Source organism: Schistocerca piceifrons, chromosome X, assembly GCF_021461385.2.
Source record: "Schistocerca piceifrons isolate TAMUIC-IGC-003096 chromosome X, iqSchPice1.1, whole genome shotgun sequence".
Lineage (NCBI taxonomy): Eukaryota > Metazoa > Arthropoda > Insecta > Orthoptera > Acrididae > Schistocerca > Schistocerca piceifrons.
In genome coordinates this window covers 750,942,148-750,960,846 of record NC_060149.1, presented here as the reverse complement: position 1 = coordinate 750,960,846, position 18,699 = coordinate 750,942,148, and the positions used below count along the sequence as shown (strand labels likewise).

The window sequence follows — 18,699 nt, the reverse complement described above, 5'->3', positions numbered from 1 at the left end:
GGAGCTGATAGAGCTTTCACCTGTACAAAGGAGAAAGAGCAGAAAAGAAAGGTACATACAGATTCTTTGTTATGAAACAGACCGAAAGGATACAGGTATGTCGTGAAGCATTTTGCAGTTTGCATGCTGTGAGTGATAACGCTGTTGTACGCTTAACACCAATGAAGTGTGTACATTTCTCAGTGACTATATAAGTGGACTACCTGGCTCAGTGAAAGAATTACATGTGTCCAGTTATTCTTGAGGCGTGCAAAATAAAAACAAAACTATTATATGGTACCTGATGCATCTCGCAATGACTGGAAAATTTCAAATAATTCAGCATTATTTTCCTGTTCGAGGTTACTCCTTCCTCCCAAGTGATAGCGATTTTGCCACAATTAAGAGAGTCATACGACAGCAAGATAGAATCTACTCTGTCAAACAGACGTTGAAATGATAGTTAATTCAAGAAAAACACTGAATTCGTTTCAAGTCAAGATTATTGAACATAAAGATATTATTGACTTTAAGGAATGGTGGCCGCACCACTTTAAAAAATCTTCATTTGCCATAAATTGTCAAACAAAGGGAAGATTTTCGCTTGCTAAATTCCGGCGTTTGACCTATAAGCATCAGAATCCAGGTCATGCCGATTGTTCGGAATGGGTAGATGGACTGCTTCGCAATACATAGAGGATTTTTAAATGAAAACAAATACCTTATTATCCCAGAACTATAGAATACAACAATAATATTGCTATAAATATGAAGAAGCTGAAAGATCTTAATAAAATAACGAAGTACATTCCACTAGAATATCAAGAGTATTTTAACAACATTCTTCTGTGGCCCACAGGAAATAATGATTTCCAGTTTGATGGAGAAGATTAGGACTTCCAAAAAGACAACATAGTACAATCTGATGAAGAAGATTAAAAAGTGTTAAAGAATATTGTTAAACAAAAAAATTTTTATTGTATAACAATACACTGTTATTCTTAAGATGTTTTACTAAATAAATATCAACGTTTTCAAATAGTTAGTAACATAAATAAAAATAAATAGTAGTGAAAACTTATATGGCAACGGTCCTGCAGAAGTGGTAACACCGGTTCCCATCAGATCACCGAAGTACTGTCAGGCTGGGCTAGTACTTGGGTGGGTGATCATCCAGTCTGCCGAGTGCTGTTGGCAAGCGGGTTGCACTCAGCCCTTGTGAGGCAAACTGAGGAGCTACTTGATTGAGAAGAAGCGGCCCCGGTCTCGTAATCTGACATATGGCCAGGAAAGTGGTGTGCTGGCCACATGCACCTCCATATCTGCATCCTGTGACGCCTTCCAAGGTCTGTTTCGATGGAGTGTAGTTTGTGTAAACCTATGTTACTGTGACGTTCTTTGCAAACTCCCCACGAGAGGATCATTTAATGGAAAAGTGACGAATATCCACCAACTTCCAAGGAGGATAGCGTAAATAATATTCATCGAATGCGCGGGAACGACTCATCACTGTGTACAGATAACCTAGTTCTAAAAGTTTGTAATTGCTCACAAAACTGTAGGAACAATATTGTAAGTGTTAACAAGTGTTTTTTTAATTGTCTCTAAATAGAGTTGATTCGACTTTCTTCATTTTTCCAATCAGTGATTCAATTAATACCTACCAAAGAACAAATATAGTTATCTTCATCACATTTATTTAATATCGAACTCATAGATAATGAAATCACTGATAAAATTAATATTCTCAGAAATAATATATATAGTGCAGATTTTCCCTGTATTGTTTTTGGCCCTTCACTGCTTATCTCTGTCCTGTTTAACTCACGTGACCTACTAATACACACGAAATGACTGACATCACCATTGTACGAAGTAAGCAATCACAATTTAGAAAAAATGATACAGGGCTATTACAAATGATTGAAGCGATTTCATAAATTCACTGTAGCTCCATTCATTGACATATGGTCACGACACACTACAGATACGTAGAAAAACTCATAAAGTTTTGTTCGGCTGAAGCCGCACTTCAGGTTTCTGCCGCCAGAGCGCTCGAGAGCGCAGTGAGAGAAAATGGCGACAGGAGCCGAGAAAGCGTATGTCGTGCTTGAAATGCACTCACATAAGTCAGTCATAACAGTGCAACGACACTTCAGGACGAAGTTCAACAAAGATCCACCAACTGCTAACTCCATTCGGCGATGGTATGCGCAGTTTAAAGCTTCTGGATGCCTCTGTAAAGAGAAATCAACGGGTCGGCCTGCAGTGAGCGAAGAAACGGTTGAACGCGTGCGGGCAAGTTTCACGCGTAGCCCACGGAAGTCGACGAATAAAGCAAGCAGGGAGCTAAACGTACCACAGCCGACGGTTTGGAAAATCTTACAGAAGAGGCTAAAGCAGAAGCCTTACCGTTTACAATTGCTACAAGCCCTGACACCCAGTGACAAAGTCAAACGCTTTGAATTTTCGGCGCGGTTGCAACAGCTCATGGAAGAGGATGCGTTCAGTGCGAAACTTGTTTTCAGTGATGAAGCAACATTTTTTCTTAATGGTGAAGTGAACAGACACAATGTGGGATTCTGGGCGGTAGAGAATCCTCACGCATTCGTGCAGCAAATTCGCAATTCACCAAAAGTTAACGTGTTTTGTGCAATCTCACGGTTTAAAGTTTACAGCCCCTTTTTCTTCTGCGAAAAAAACGTTACAGGACACGTGTATCTGGACATGCTGGAAAATTGGCTCAAGCCGCAACTGGAGACCGACAGCGCTGACTTCATCTTTCAACAGGATGGTGCTCCACCGCACTTCCATCATGATGTTCGGCATTTCTTAAACAGGAGATTGGAAAACCGATGGATCGGGCGTGGTGGAGATCATGATCAGCAATTCATGTCATGGCCTCCACGCTCTCCCGACTTAACCCCATGCGATTTCTTTCTGTGGGGTTATGTGAAAGATTCAGTGTTTAAACCTCCTCTACCAAGAAACGTGCCAGAACTGCGAGCTCGCATCAACGATGCTTTCGAACTCATTGATGGGGACATGCTGCGCTGAGTGTGGGAGGAACTTTATTATCGGCTTGATGTCTGCCAGATCACTAAAGGGGCACATATCGAACATTTGTGAATGCCTAACAAAATTTTTTGAGTTTTTGTATGTGTGTGCAAAGCATTGTGGAAATATCTCAAATAATAAAGTTATTGTAGAGCTGTGAAAGCGCTTCAATCATTTGTAATAACCCTGTACTTGTGCCCCTACACCACCAGAGCATATGCTATATCACCATAAACGTAAAAATGTGTCAATACAGAGCGCTGTTTCTCAAAGAGGTCGGCGCCAACAGCACTGCTGGAGCGTGACTCGAAAACATTGGATGGCTGACTGCAGTCCGAATACTGCTAAACGAATGCTGTCTTATAACGTCACTGTACAGCGGATGAAGTGCTCTCCATGATTGTTTACTGATCCAGAGGCGAACTACCTGCCGTGGAGCGAAGTTCAGACAACGTCTAAGTTTTATAATTGAAGTTAAACTTCCAAACCGCTGTAGAAATAACACCTCTGGACAGAATGACGTCAAATTCAACGGAATATTGTCGGAGAAGGAGGAAAACGTATATCAGAAGAAAAATAAATAGTTACAAAATGTAGAAATAGATTCCGCTGTAGGCATCATAATTTAATAATGATCGACTGCAAATGACAAATGAATGATACACAATGCCTGAGGTGTACGTCTGACGTTAAATAAACTGTACTACTCAGTGTGCATGGGTGTACGGGTGTGATACTGTTAGTTACGTAAGCCCATCCACCACGGCAAGGCCATATCACATCGGATAGGAAAAATCGGTTTTTAACTGTCGTGAGGCCAAAAACAGCATAAAAGTATCGCTCATATCGGTTTTTAATTGTCCTGAGGCCAAAAACCGAATAAGAAGCATCAATCACATCGGTTTTTAAGTATCCTGAGGCCAAAAACAGCATAAAAAGCATCAATCAAAATCATATCGTATTATTAATTTACGCGTGACTGGCGCATAACATGTTCAATACTCTGTCCGCCGGTTTCTGCAATAAGTTGAAATCGAGAAACAACATGTTCCACAACTTATTGAAGTGTTTCCGGTGTCACGTTCAGAATGTGTTGCACAATGTGTGCCTTCAGTGGAGCTAAGTTTGCAATCGGAACATTGAACACAACATCTTTCTGATAGCCCTAGACTCAGAAGTCGACGGTTTGGAAAATCTTACGGAAAAGGTCAAAGCAGAAGCCTTACCGTTTACAATTGTTACAAGCCCTGACACCCGATGACAAAGTCAAACGCTTTGAATTTTCGGCGCGGTTGCAACAGCTCATGGAAGAGGATGCGTTCAGTGCGAAACTTGTTTTCAGTGATGAAGCAACATTTTTTCTTAATGGTGAAGTGAACAGACACAATGTGGGATTCTGGGCGGTAGAGAATCCTCACGCATTCGTGCAGCAAATTCGCAATTCACCAAAAGTTAACGTGTTTTGTGCAATCTCACGGTTTAAAGTTTACGGCCCCTTTTTCTTCTGCGAAAAAAACGTTACAGGACACGTGTATCTGGACATGCTGGAAAATGAAGGATTAAGATCAGGTGATTGGGATGACCAGACTGTAGGGAAATGACGGCTGATAACTCTAGCATTTCCGAAATGGCGCTTCAGCAGTTGCTTAACTGGGTTTGCAACGTGCAGAGGTGCGCCATCTTGCATAAAAATGATCCCAACCACACATCCACGCTGTTGGAGAGCTGGAATGACGTGGTTGAGCAAAAGACACTCATAGTGCTCACAAGTGACGATACAGGTACCAGGACCGGAAGCACCTGTCTCTTCGAAAAAATGTGGCCCTATGATAAATGATGCCGTAAACCCGCACCACACAGTGACCTTTTCAGGATGAAGTGATACTGGTTGGTTTGCGTGTAGATTATCCGTTGCCCAGATCCGACACTTCTGTGTATTGACATATCCTGTCATATGGAAGTGGGCTTTGTTTGTCCACAAAATCTTCCACGGCCAGTCATTGTCCTTTTCCATGCGGGCAACAAATTCTTAAGCAAAGGTCTCTCTTGTTTGCAGGTCAACGGGAAGCAACTCGTGCACATGTATAATTTTGACTGGGTAGCAAAGAAGGATGTTTCGTAGGATTTTACGTACCGTGCTCACAGGTATGTCCAATGTTCGGGCAATTCTCCGTGCACGACACGTTTGCACACCTCCGCACGTCTCCTTCTGCGTTGCTGTGGCCACTGATTCCACTGACGTCGAATCAATTCGTTTCCCCCCTCTATCAAGTTGCACTCCAAAAGAACCCGTCTTTTTCGAATTTCCGAATTTTTTCTCCAGACCCACAGCAGTCATCGGACCAACGTCTTTTTTCAAACCCTTCAGTGTCCAGAACTTCTGCAGAGCAACGTGTGCACAGTCATCATTCTTGTAATACAGATTTACAAGCAGAGCACGATCCTGCACTGAGACAGTCATGGCGAACGTCACAGACGCGAAAGGGGGAAAACCCGTGTACCCGGAGTGTTTATGCTAACTTCAGTGAGTCGTGCGGATGACAGCTGTTTTCATTTACGTATTTTGACCTATACAGCGCCATCTATTGGTCAATTTTCACACAATTTTCTTTTCTTCTGCCATGCGTTTTCTCCCATCTCCGATAACATTCCGATGCAATGTGACGTCATTCTGTGACCAGAGGTGTTATTTCTACAGCGTTTTGAAAGTTTAACATTAATTATAATCACCCTGTATAGTAGGAAGTAAGTAGGGCGTCCTAACAGCTATCTGCTACAAAAGAGCAGAAGACGGAAAGTCTATCTGTCGTATGTACAGAGCACATCTGATCTGAACGAGCTATAAGATCGAAGACGACAGAATGACCACGTTTTTCTTCTGCGTTTCCGACAGCAAGTCTCGGTCCCCCAACCTCTTTAAATGGGGGTGGCAAATCCTATTTCTGGAAGCCGATTTCTTCCGTGCACCAACCGACTTAGATTTTGGTTTTGGTTTCAAAACTTCTGGAATATCTCCCTACGTCATCGACGAAATGTGGGAACGCGCCATGCCTACATGCTCAACAAGTTAAGGCCTAGCGGCGCCGTGGTAGCAGGTTTCAAGCCGTGCGGAATCCGCTGTATTGTCTACTGTCTCGACTTCCAGGTGCCAGACGCTACTGCATCTCACGCTGCTGCCCATGTTCACTGCCAGCTCGTCAACAGCTCGTGGTCTAATGGCTACGGTTGCTGCCTCTGGATCACGGGGTCCCGGGTTCGATTCCCGGCCGGGTCGGGGATTTTTCTCCGCCCGGGGACTGGGTGTTTGTGTTGTCTTCATCATCTCATCATCGTTCGGGTAGTGGCGAGACTGGAAATGGAAATATTGGAACTTTTACGGGCACTGATGACCACGATGTTGAGCGCCCCACAAACCAACATCATCATCATCACCGCTGAACTCTGCAAAGACGGCCGCCACGGACCGCTAGTTCCTCCCACGGCTACGCATCTCTTTTTTTAAGACCTTCTCAAGAGCTTCCCGGAAGGAAAACGGCTTGGTATATGCACACACTCCCAATGTGGCTTACACTGAGCTAGTTCAAATGGCTCTAAGCACTATGGGACTTAACATCTGAGGTCATCAGTCCCCTAGACCTAGAACTACGTAAACCTAACTAACCTAAGGACATCACACACATCCATGCCCGAGGCAGGATTCGAACCTGCGACCGTATCAGCAGCGCGCTTCCGGACTGAAGCGCCTAGAACCGCTCGGTCACAGCGGCCGGCACACTGAGCTAGTACAGCATTGTTTCTACCCAATCACCCTACATGCGCAAACAGTATGAGTTAAATTAAGTGTACTTGACGCTGTTAGTCACACAGATGATCCAATAACGGATTAGGGCCTATTTGATACATCCTTGTAGGCGCTTAACCAAGTAATATTGGAGGTAAAGACTTCTTTTAAGGTGCAAAATACTGACACCTTACAGCAGAAAAAGGAAAAATTTCGGTATATCAAATGTTTGTAGATTTCAAGAGAATAGTAAACAACAAATCATAACAATCACTGTATCGACTACCAGTATTAGGGAGGTACTAGCTATAATTTGTGCAGCCTACTTTTGCCTGATTAAGAGGATAAATCATCCAAAAGGGACACCTGTTATGAAATTCCTTTGGATTAGACTCATACTACTAAGTAAGAGATTTTTAGAGTAAAATGTAAAAAGAAGCAAGCTAATAGATACGGTTAAGCTAGGATAAGTATTTTCGTAAACAAAGTGTCTAAACTGAATGTAAATATGTGAGGCTGTTAACCAAACAGTTAAAAGAGAGTAAAATTCAGGACGAATTAAAGTGGAGCGGAATGTTGCCGATAAAACTAGTAAGAGGACGTAAAAGTAAGTTTTTCTAAGTTCTAACAGCCAGCGTTACTCAATTATGCCGAAGTTTTGATAGCCAGGAACTACAACATTTCAATGCTGTCAGTGGGTCGGGTAAAATAACCATCTCCACACTCTTAAGAAAGACTGCAAGTAGCTCAACAGAAAATGGTTAGAACAGTGCAGACTGAACCACCTTCATTGCTCCTGTAATGTTACACGACGGACACTAGGTAGGACGTAACAACGACTAGCGAGTGTCTGACTAAGCAGTAATGACCCTGCAGCAAATTCATTAAGCAAATATAGAGGAACTGAACATCACTGACGACTTGAAGAGGAAAATCAATTCAGTCATTACAAATGACGTCGTACAGCACAGCCTTTCCTTGGAGAGATAAATACTCCAGCCCCACCTGCTTCTAGCATTTGATCAGTAGGATCCATGGCGTCCATGCCGTTCACACTTGACTGTCTGCTTATGGTATGGTCACATCAATAATGAGACAAAGTTCGTTCTGGTGCATTTTTGATATGAAATTAATATGCTATTTAATTAAACTGATCAATTAAACCACTCCTCCCTCCTTAATATATTGTTCTGCTAAGTGGTTTATGACTACTTGGAGGCTGATTTATGACCCCCTGGGGGTAATCCATCCGAATGCTGGACCATTGCCACGCCGGACATTTGCCACACTTGCCCCTTCGCCAGGTAGCTTGAGTAGCGATCCCTCAGGTAAGGGACGCCCTTCCTCGTACTTCTTCTGTCTGCTTTCAAACCGCCGTCTCCACATCTTACTCAATACAGCCAGTACGTAAGGGACCTTCTTCTTTGACATCTTGGCGAAATACAGAGCTTCTTTTCAAAATCGATATATTTATAAACTTTTGGAAACGTAAGCAATTCCGACTATTATGTCAGTCTGTAATTAGTTCTGCCAAGTATAAATATAGATCCCTCTGTCTGTACAGTCCAACGCCACGAGAGCAACAAGAAAGGAACGATGTAAAGAGAATGCGAATGTACGCCAATCATCTTTTTGATCACTGGATTTGTGCCTACTTTAATTACTACAACTGCATACCCAAAAGACAATAAGGAAAGAAGAAATGGGTATGTAAATGTTTGAAAAGAAGAACGACATACTCCGTATTAATTTACTCTCTATGTGAATGTTTGAAAAGAAGAACGACATACTCCGTATTAATTTACTCTCTAAAATCTGATATCCCTTGCGGCGAAACATTAGTTAATAAAGCGTAGCGGGACAATGTTCAAGCCGGCCGGGGAGGCCGAGCGGTTCTAGGCGCTACAGTCTGGAACCGCACAACAGCTACGGTCGCAGGTTCGAATCCTGCCTCGGGCATGGATGTGTGTCATGTCCTTAAGTTAGTTACGTTTAAGTAGTTCTAAGTTGTAGGGGACTGATGACCTCAGAAGTTAAGTCCCATATTTCTCAGAGCCATTTTTGACAATGTTCAAAACATGACTGAAAGTACGTTCATAAACAGAAATAAGAACATCTATGATTGACATATCATCTAAAGTCGACGTACAATTTTAAAATGTTAGAAATAAGGAAATGAAGTAATACAGAATGCTATGCTTGTAACGTACGTTGTTGTTCTACATTGTTTAGCTCTGGTGTTTACAGGGTCACAGAGCAAGCATCCTAGGTTTTGGAGGGAAAAGCCGTAATTGTAATTATCTCCACTGCAACAGAAACAAGAAGCACAACTTAAGGAAAAATAATGTAATGTGTGTTCCAGCTCACAAGCGACACTGAAGCAGGCAGTTCCTGTGACTTAGTATGGACAGAGGTCATATTCGACAACCGGAATGAATTAATAACTCGCTCCTTTTACCGACCCCCTCCCCCTCCCTCCTCCCCCCGTCTCAGATGAAACAGTTGCTGAACATTTCAAAGAAAACTCGAGTTTCATCGCAAATAGGCACCCTACTCATATTGTTATAGTTGGCAGTGACTTCAATCTACTTTATGTATGTTGACAAAAATACATTTTCAGACCCTATTGTAGATAGAAAACAATTTCCTTAATTGTACTAAATTCTTTTTTAAAAATTATTTTGAACTATTAGTCCACGAGGCCATTCAAATTATAAATGGTTATGAAAACACACTTGACCTCTTAGCCACAAATAAGCCTGAGCATCACGATGGATACAGGGATTAGTGAACACACAGTCGTAGCGAGGCCCAATTCCGTAACAAAGAAATTCACCAAAACTAAACATGAAATATATCTATTTATAAAAGCAACTAAAAATTCGATTTACGTCTTTCTAAGAGACAGTCCTTACAAACTACGTAAGTGAAGACCATATGTGGCTTCAGCTCAAAGAAATAGTATCAACAGCACTCGAGAGATTCATCATCATCATCATCATCATTTATTGCCTTATCGGGCCTTTAAGGCCTACAGCAAGAAGAACAAAAGGAAAAGTAAAGACAAAAAGACTTACAAAAGTACTCTATACAGTAGTAAAAGTTACATATGTACATTACAGCTTAAAGAAAAACGAAAAAAATAAACAGGGCATTCAATCAAAGGTTTAAAAGGCAAGAGGGATACATTACAGAAACAAAAAAAACAAAAAAAAAACACACACGCAGTGTCTGTCAATTACACGAGAGGAGGGAGCTGTTGCAGATGGCAGTCCATCTCATCCGGTCGTTGGCGTCCTCCTCCACGGCTGCTGGTTCCACTTCTTTCAGGATCGTTGTTATCCTATCCTTCCATCGAGTTCTTGGGCGTCCTCTAGGGCGTTTTCCTGTGGGTTGAGAGTGGAGGACTCTGTTTGGAAGGGATCCGTCTGCCCGTAGGATGTGGCCAAACCATTGGAGTCTCTTCTGCGCCAATATTCGTCCAATGTGTGGCTTTCCATACCGCTGGTATAAATCTTCTTTTTTTCTTCGTTCCCATTTACCTTCCATGGCATTGTAGATGGGTCCATATATCTTCCGAAGTACCTTCCTTTCAAATGCACATATTGCTTCTTCTGCTGTTGCTGATGTTGCCCAAGTTTCACAGCCGTATAAAAGTACTGGTCTCACCAGTGTCGTGTATAGGTGGATCTTGTTCTTCTGCGATATCAGCCGAGATCTGAAAAGATTGTTCAGGCTAAAGAACATGCGATTAGCATTTGTTATACGTTGCTGTACTTCTTTCGTTACTTCACTTCTATTTGTTAGTATGGAGCCCAGGTACTTGAACTCTTCAACTCGTTCGAAGGTATGCCTGTCGACACCAATGGAAGGAGGGAGATCTCGGCGACGTGATACAACAAGATATTTAGTTTTTTCCTCGTTCACCACCAGCCCAATTTTCTCTGCATTGTGGAGGAATCGGGAAGTATCCCTGCGTACTTGCTCTAGAGTGTCGCCAAGGATCACAACATCATCAGCAAATGCCAAGATTGTGTCTGCTCCCACCATCTCCATCTCTCTGGTTCGACAAGTGTCACGGCTTACTTTTTCCAGGGCCAAATTGAATAATATTGGCGCCAATGGATCTCCTTGTCTCAATCCATTTTGTATACTGAATGATGGTGATAGTTGATTACCAAACCGCACTTGGGCCGTAGACTGAGAGTAGCAAGCAGCAATTAAGCGGATGTATTTTGATGGGATGCCAAGTTCCTCTAACGTTTCCCATAACGTGGCGCGGTCAATGCTGTCATAAGCTTGTCGAAAATCGATGAAGATGAGGTGTAGATCCTTATTGAATTCGTAGAATTTTTCTATCAACTGCCTCAGAGTAAATATGTGATCAATTGTCGATCGTCCAGCAACGAACCCACATTGATAGGTCCCTACAATTCCTTCAGCCAGTGGTTTCATGCGGTTTAGTAGCAGTGTTGTAAAAAGTTTGTAGCCAATTTCAAGTAACGAAATCCCTCGGTAGTTGGATACATGAGTAGCATCTCCCTTCTTGAATATGGGACATATGATTGCTCCCTTCCATTCCTCAGGAATAACTTCTGCTTCCCAGATGGTAGAAATTAATCGTTTCAAAGCACCCACCAGTGTTTCCCCTCCCAAGCGAAGCATCTCAGCTGTGATACCACTACCTCCTGGAGCCTTGTTGTTCTTGAGTGCTTTTAGGGCAACACTGATTTCTTCCTCAGATGGTTCAGGGACTTCAACTCTGTCAAAACGGGCATCCGTCTGTGTTGTCCCTACTGGTGGGTTGTCGGGATTCAATAGGTTTTCAAAATGTTTTTTAAATAGGGTTGCTTGCTCTTCTGGCGGTACAACTTCACCCGTCTCATTCGTTAGGACCAATGTACGTTGTCTGTATGCGCCTCTGGCGAATCTTGAGGCCTGGAAAAACGAGCGTGACGACTTTGCTTCTTCGACTGCAATCAACAGACTTTTGTGGTGGTCCCGTTTCTTCTTTCTCATGAGTTGGTCCGTGTTACGCCTCGCTTCGTAGTAAGCTACCCTTGCTTCTTCCGAGAGTTGCTGTAGCCATTTTATCCTCTTCGCTGATCTAATCTCAACAGATTCTCGACATTGTTCATCGAACCAAGGTTTACTTCTTCGTTTTGCATCGCAAACTAGTTCTTCATTTGCACTTTCTAACACTGCATTCCTCAGCAGCATCCATGCGTTCTCCACACTGGTAGGGTTCTCTGTTATTGTGAGATGTTCTGCAATTTTTTCTTGATAGCGCTGTCTCACTTCTACATCTTTCAACTTATTCTTGTCGAAGCGGACCATCATTTCAGAATTTCTTCTCCACATGGTTGAAAGTTTCAGACGTAGTTTGACTACCACTAAGAAATGGTCTGAATTCATATCTGCCCCGCGAAAGGATCTTACATGCTCGACACTACAATGATGTCTTCGGTCAACAAGAACGTGATCGATCTGGTTCATCGTACTTCCATCTGGGGATATCCAGGTTACTTTATGCACTGCTTTGCGGGGGAAGTATGTGCTTCTAACGATCATTCTCCTTGTATCGGCAAGGTTAATTAATTTGATACCATTCTCGTTGCTTGTTTCATGGATACTATCAGGCCCTATCGTTGGACGATACTGCACTTCTCTTCCCACTTGGGCATTGAAGTCTCCCATTATCAACTGAATTGAGTGTCTTGGGAGTTTGTCTACTACATTCTCTAGTTCTAGATAGAAGTTATTCTTTGTTTCTTCATCGGCATCCTCTGATGGGGCATGACAGTTGACTAGGCAGATCTTATATGGTTTAGCGTGTAAAATCATCCAACAGATTCGGTCGTTTACAGGAGACCATTTGTTGACAGCCGATATCATTTTATTGTGTACAGCAAAACCAACTCCAGAAGTCCAGGCTGGGCTTAGCTCATTGCTGTTAAAGAGCGTGTGAGTATCTCCAATCTTCATAACACCCTGAGGAAGTCTTGTTTCTTGAATTGCTGCCACTATGCATTGATATTTACTCAGTTCTCCTCCAAGTTGTTTCATTCCCCCCGTCATGATTGACCTTACATTCCATGTTCCAATTCTAAATCCAGAAAATCCATTTACGTATCCAGTTTCGTCACCATTTTGATCCGTCCAGTTTTTCCTTTTGTCTTTTTCTTTAACCAGAATCTTTTTTTACAGAGGATGGGGGGTTGGCCCATCCTCTAACCCTCCTCCTTTCTCATCCGGGCTTGGGACCGGCAATGGCGGAGTTACTCGAGAGATTCATACAAAATAAATTAATAACAGACGGAACTGATTCCCCATGGTACACAAAACACGACAGAAAGCTGCTGCAGGACCACTGAAAAAGGCACGTATAATTTAGACGAGCGCAAAATCTCCAAGAATGGCGAAGTTTTACTGAGGCTCGAAATAAGGTGCGGATTTAAATGCGAGATGCATTTAATAGTTTCCACAATGAAACTCTCTCTAGAAATGCGGTGGAAAATCCATAGAGATTCTGATCTTATGTTAGGTAAACCAGCGGAAAGGCTCAGTGAGTACCTTTACTGCGGGTCGGGCGGCGAGTGAGGAGGAGGAGCAAAAGGAGGGGGAGACAAGAGACCCAACCCTTCGGCGCAGGTAAAATCGTGGCAAATGTCCGCCGTGGCAAATGTGCGGCGTGGCAAATGTCCACACACCAATCCATCCTTCTGATAGCCCTTTCACCTTTCCCCCTCCCCCTCCTCCTCCCCAATCCCTCTGGGAAAAGGGACACATTTTTATCACCCCATCCACATTTCTGAGCCTCTTTTCCCCCTCACAGGAAATCCCCCAACATTACCCTCCCCCGTATCACTTCACCCCTCGCCTCCGTCATCTGGGAACTGACAGGAAAAAGACTCAGATTGTGGTGAGCAGCCTGCCGGTGTGGCCGAGCGGTTATAGGCGCTACAGTCAGGAAACGCGCGATCGCTACGGTCGTAGGTTCGAATCCTGCCTCGGGCATGGATGTGGGTGATGTCCTTAGGTTAGTTAGGTTTATGTAGTTCTAAGTTCTGGGGGACTGATAACCTCAGAAGTTAAGTCCCATAGTGCTCAGAGCCATTTGAACCATTTTTTGTGGTGAGCTATTCGAGAGGAAGGCTCTCACAACACGAAATTCAAATAAATATTAATTTGATATAACAATATATTGTTCAGTTCAGTTTGCATATTCCTTATTTAATCAGTTTATGGGGCACAGGACTCTTCCCCACCTCTCCCCCAATTTCCATATCTGTAAGTTTCGAGGAATGGAATGAAGTGTGATATACGAGTCATTGTTTTGGGTCTTCCACGCATATATCATCCGGCTGGACACCACCAGGCACTGTGCAGACCACCGAGCATGTGCATCTTCATGCCGTGGAGTTCAGCCCACTGCTGATGCTCTTGCTGCATACGCTGGCGCTAGGTAGCAACAGTTTTCCAATCGACTCCCACCCCTAAATCGCTCAATCTGTGTTGAGCTGTCAGACAGTATGGATCTCAGTATGGATTGCTCGTGTGATGAAAAAAATAGAGATTTTTATGGCATAGCATGCTTTTTGCTGGATTTTTTAGCTTTGTTCAGAACGTGACTGTAGCGTGCTATCCAAACTCAGTATACAGGGTGATTCAAAAAGAATACCACAACTTTAGGAATTTAAAACTCTGCAACGACAAAAGGCAGAGCTAAGCACTATCTGTCGGCGAATTAAGGGAGCTATAATGTTTCATTCAGTTGTACATTTGTTCGCTTGAGGCGCTGTTGACTAGGCGTCAGCGTCAGTTGATGCTAAGATGGCGACCGCTCAACAGAAAGCTTTTTGTACGGCAGAAGTGAATCGCCGACAGTTGTTCAGCGTGCATTTCGAACGATGTATGGTGTCAAACCTCCTGATAGGTGGTGTATTAAACGTTGGTATAAACAGTTTACAGAGAATGGGTGTTTGTGCAAAGGGAAAAGTTCTGGACGGCCGAGAACGAGTGATGAAAATGTAGCACGCATCCAGCAAGCATTTGTTCGCAGCCCAGGAAAATCGACTCGCAGAGCTAGTAGAGAGCTGCAAATTCCACAATCAACTGTATGGAGAGTCCTACGAAAAAGGTTAGTTATGAAACCTGAACGTCAACTACCCGAGGCGATGGATCGGCCGCCAGGCAGCCTGTGACAGAGCACTTCATCACTGGCCTCCAAGAAGCCCTGATCTTACCCCCTGCGATTTTTTCTTATGGGGGTATGTTAAGGATATGGTGTTTCGGCCACCTCTCCCAGCCACCATTGATGATTTGAAACGAGAAATAACAGCAGCTATCCAAACTGTTACGCCTGATATGCTACAGAGAGTGTGGAACGAATTGGAGTATCGGGTTGATATTGCTCGAGTGTCTGGAGGGGGCCATATTGAACATCTCTGAACTTGTTTTTGAGTGAAAAAAAACTTTTAAAATACTCTTTGTAATGATGTATAACAGAAGGTTATATTATGTTTCTTTCATTAAATACACATTTTTAAATGTTGTGGTATTCTTTTTGAATCACCCTGTATAGTCCCCTACTGAGAAGGTACTGTCGTAATGTGTTCAATTGAAGAGATGTTGTTGTCAGACAGAGAGGAATTTAATAAGTATATTACTTCTGAGCATACAGCTGAGGACTGCGTCCATAGAATACTACAGGAGGAATGGGAGGAGATGGTAATGGATGAGTGTGGGGTGAATACTTTTCAGCAAATAATTGCAATGGAGTGAGATGGGCTGAAGATGCATTTCACAACTGATAGAGACTATTGCCTGTGCTGCAGCTATTTTTTGAAACATCTACATCTACGTGATTACTCTGCTATTCACAATAAAGTGCTTGGCAGAGGATTCAATGAACCACCTTCAGGCTGTCTCCCTACCATTCCACTCTCGAACGGCACGCTGGAAAAACGAGCACTTAAATTTTTCTGTGCGAGCTCTGATTTCTCTTATTTTATCGTGATGTTCATTTCTCCATATGTAGGTGGGTGCCAACAGAATGTTTTCGCAATCGGAGGAGAAAACTGGTGCTCTTGAAATTTCATGAGGAGATCCCGTCGCAACGAAAAACGCCTTTCTTTTAATGATTGCCACTCCAATTCATGTATCATGTCTGTGGCACTATCTCCCCTATTTCGTGGTAATACAAAACGAGCTGCCCTTCTTTGTACTTTTTCGATGTCATCCGTCAGTCCCACCTGATGCGGATCCCACAATGCACAGCAATACTCTAGGGTAGGGCGGACAAGCGTGGTGCAAGCAGTCTCTCTAGTAGACCTGTTCACCTTCTAAGTGTTCTGCCAATGAATCGCAGTCTTTGGTTTGCTCGACGCACAATATTATCTGTTATCGTTCCAGTTAGGTTATTTGCAATTGTAATCCCTAAGTATTTAGCTGAATTTACAGCCTTCAGATTTGTGTGACTTATCGCGTAATTGAAATTTAGCTGATTTCTTTTAGTACTCATGTGAATAACTTCACACTTTTCTTTATTCAGGGTCAATTGCCACTTTTCGCACCATACAGGTATCTTATCTAAATCATTTTACAAGTCGTTTTGATCATCTGATGACTTTACAAGACGGTAAATGACAGCATCGTCTGCAAATAATCTAAGACGGCTACTAAGATTGTCTCCTATATCGTTAATATAGATCAGGAACAATAGAGGGCCTATAACACTTCCTCGGGGAACGCCGGATATTACTTCTGTTTTACTCGATGACTACGATGTTTTCTGAATCCGTGCTGACTATGGCCGCGGTGGTCTAGCGGTTCTAGGCGCTCAGTCCGGAACCGCGCGACTGCTACGGTCGCAGGTTCGAATCCTGCCTCGGGCATGGATGTGTGTGATGTCCTTAGGTTAGTTAGGTTTAAGTAGTTCTAAGTTCTAGGGGACTGATGACCACAGATGTTAAGTCCCATAGTGCTCAGAGCCATTTCCATTCGTGCTGACTATGTGTCAATAATTCGTTTTCTTCGAGGTACTTCATAATGTTCGAATACAGTATTTGTTCCAAAACCCTACTGCAAATCGACGTTAGTGATATAGGCCTGTAATTCAGCGGATTACTCCTACTTTCCTTTTGGGTATTGGTGTGACTTGAGCAAATTTCCAGTCTTTAGGTACGGAACTTTCTGTGAGCGAGTGGTTGTATATAATTGGTAAATATGGGGATATTTTATCTGCATACTCTGAGAGGAACCTGACTGGTATACAATCTGGACCGGAGGCCTTGCTTTTATTAAGCGATTTAAGCTGCTTTGCGACACCGAGGATATCTATTTCTATGTTTGTCATCTTGGCTGTTGTTCTTGATTGGAATTCAGGAATATTTACTTCGTCTTCTTTGGTGAAGGAGTTTCGGAAAACCGTGTTTACTAACTCTGCTTTAGTGGCGCTGTCGTCAGTGACTTCACCGTTGTTATCGCGCAGTGCAGGTATTGATTGCGTCTTGCCGCTGGTGCGCTTTATGTATGACCGGAATCTCTTTGGGTTTTCTGCCAGATTTAGAGACAGAATTTCGTTGTGGAAATTATTAAAAGCATCTCGCATTGAAGTACGCGCTATATTTCGAACTTATGTAAAACTTTGCCAGTCTTGGGGGTTTTGCGTTCTTTTAAATTTGACGTGCATTTTTCGTTGCTTCTGCAACAACGATCTGACCCGTTTCGTGTACCATGGGGGATCAGTAACATCACTTATTAATTAATGTGGTATACAGAGGCCATACTGACCTTACGACTCACCTTAGAAGAAAGATTAAGGAAAGGCAAACCTACGTTCCTAGCGTTTGTAGACTTAGACAAAGCTTTTGACAATGTTGACTGGAATACTCTGTTTCAAATTCTAAAGGTGGCAGGGGTAAAATACAGGGAGCGAAAGGCAATTTACAATTTGTACAGAAACCAGATGGCAGTTATAAGAGTCGGGGGGCATGAAAGGGAAGCAGTGGTTGCGAAGGGAGTGAGACAGGGTTGTAGCCTCTCCCCGATATTATTCAATCTGTATATTGAGCAAGCAGTAAAGGAAACAAAAGAAAAATTCGGAGTAGGTATTAAAATCCATGGAGAAGAAATAGAAACTTTGAGGTTCGCCGATGACATTGTTATTCTGTCAGGGACAGCAGAACCTGGAAGAGCAGCTGAACGGGATGGACAGTGTCTTGAAAGGAGGGTATAAGATGAACATCAACAAAAGCAAAACGAGGATAATGGAATGTAGTCGAATTAAGTCGGGTGACACTGAGGGAATTAGATTAGGAAATGAGTCACTTAAAGTAGTAAAGGAGTTTTGCTATTTGGGGAGCAAAATAACTGATGATGGTCGAAGTAGAGAGGATATAAAATGTAGAGTGGCAATGGAAAGGAAAGCGTTTCTGAAGAAGAGGAATTTGTTAACATCGAGTATAGATTTAAGTGTCAGGAAGTCGTTTCTGAAAGTATTTGTATGGAGTGTAGCCATGTGTGGAAGTGAAACATGGACGATGAATAGTTTGGACAAGAAGAGAACAGAAGCTTTCGAAATGTGGTGCTACAGAAGAATGCTGAAGATTAGATGGGTAGATCACATAACTAATGAGGAGGTATTGAATAGGATTGGGGAGAAGAGGAGTTTGCTGCACAACTTGACTAGAAGAAGGGATAGGTTGGTAGGACATGTTCTGAGGCATCAAGGGATCAGCAATTTAGTATTGGAGAGCAGGGTGGAGGGTAAAAATCGTAGAGGGAGACCAAGAGATGAATACACTAAGCAGATTCAGAAGGATGTAGGTTGCAGTAGGTACTGAGAGATGAAGAAGCTTGCACAAGATAGAGTAGCATGG

At 42.8% G+C, this 18,699-nt stretch overlaps 1 protein-coding gene across 1 annotated transcript; it reads right to left on the bottom strand.

Moving 5' to 3' along the window:
• Nucleotides 1-3,236: 3,236 nt before the first annotated feature.
• LOC124722692 lies at nucleotides 3,237-12,178 on the bottom strand. Its single transcript, XM_047247832.1, has 2 exons — nucleotides 11,456-12,178; nucleotides 3,237-3,377 (listed from the first exon to the last, which is right to left on the bottom strand). The coding sequence occupies exons 1-2, from the start codon at nucleotides 12,176-12,178 to the stop codon at nucleotides 3,237-3,239; spliced, it is 864 nt and encodes a 287-aa protein (XP_047103788.1).
• Between the last annotated feature and the right edge of the window lie 6,521 nt (nucleotides 12,179-18,699).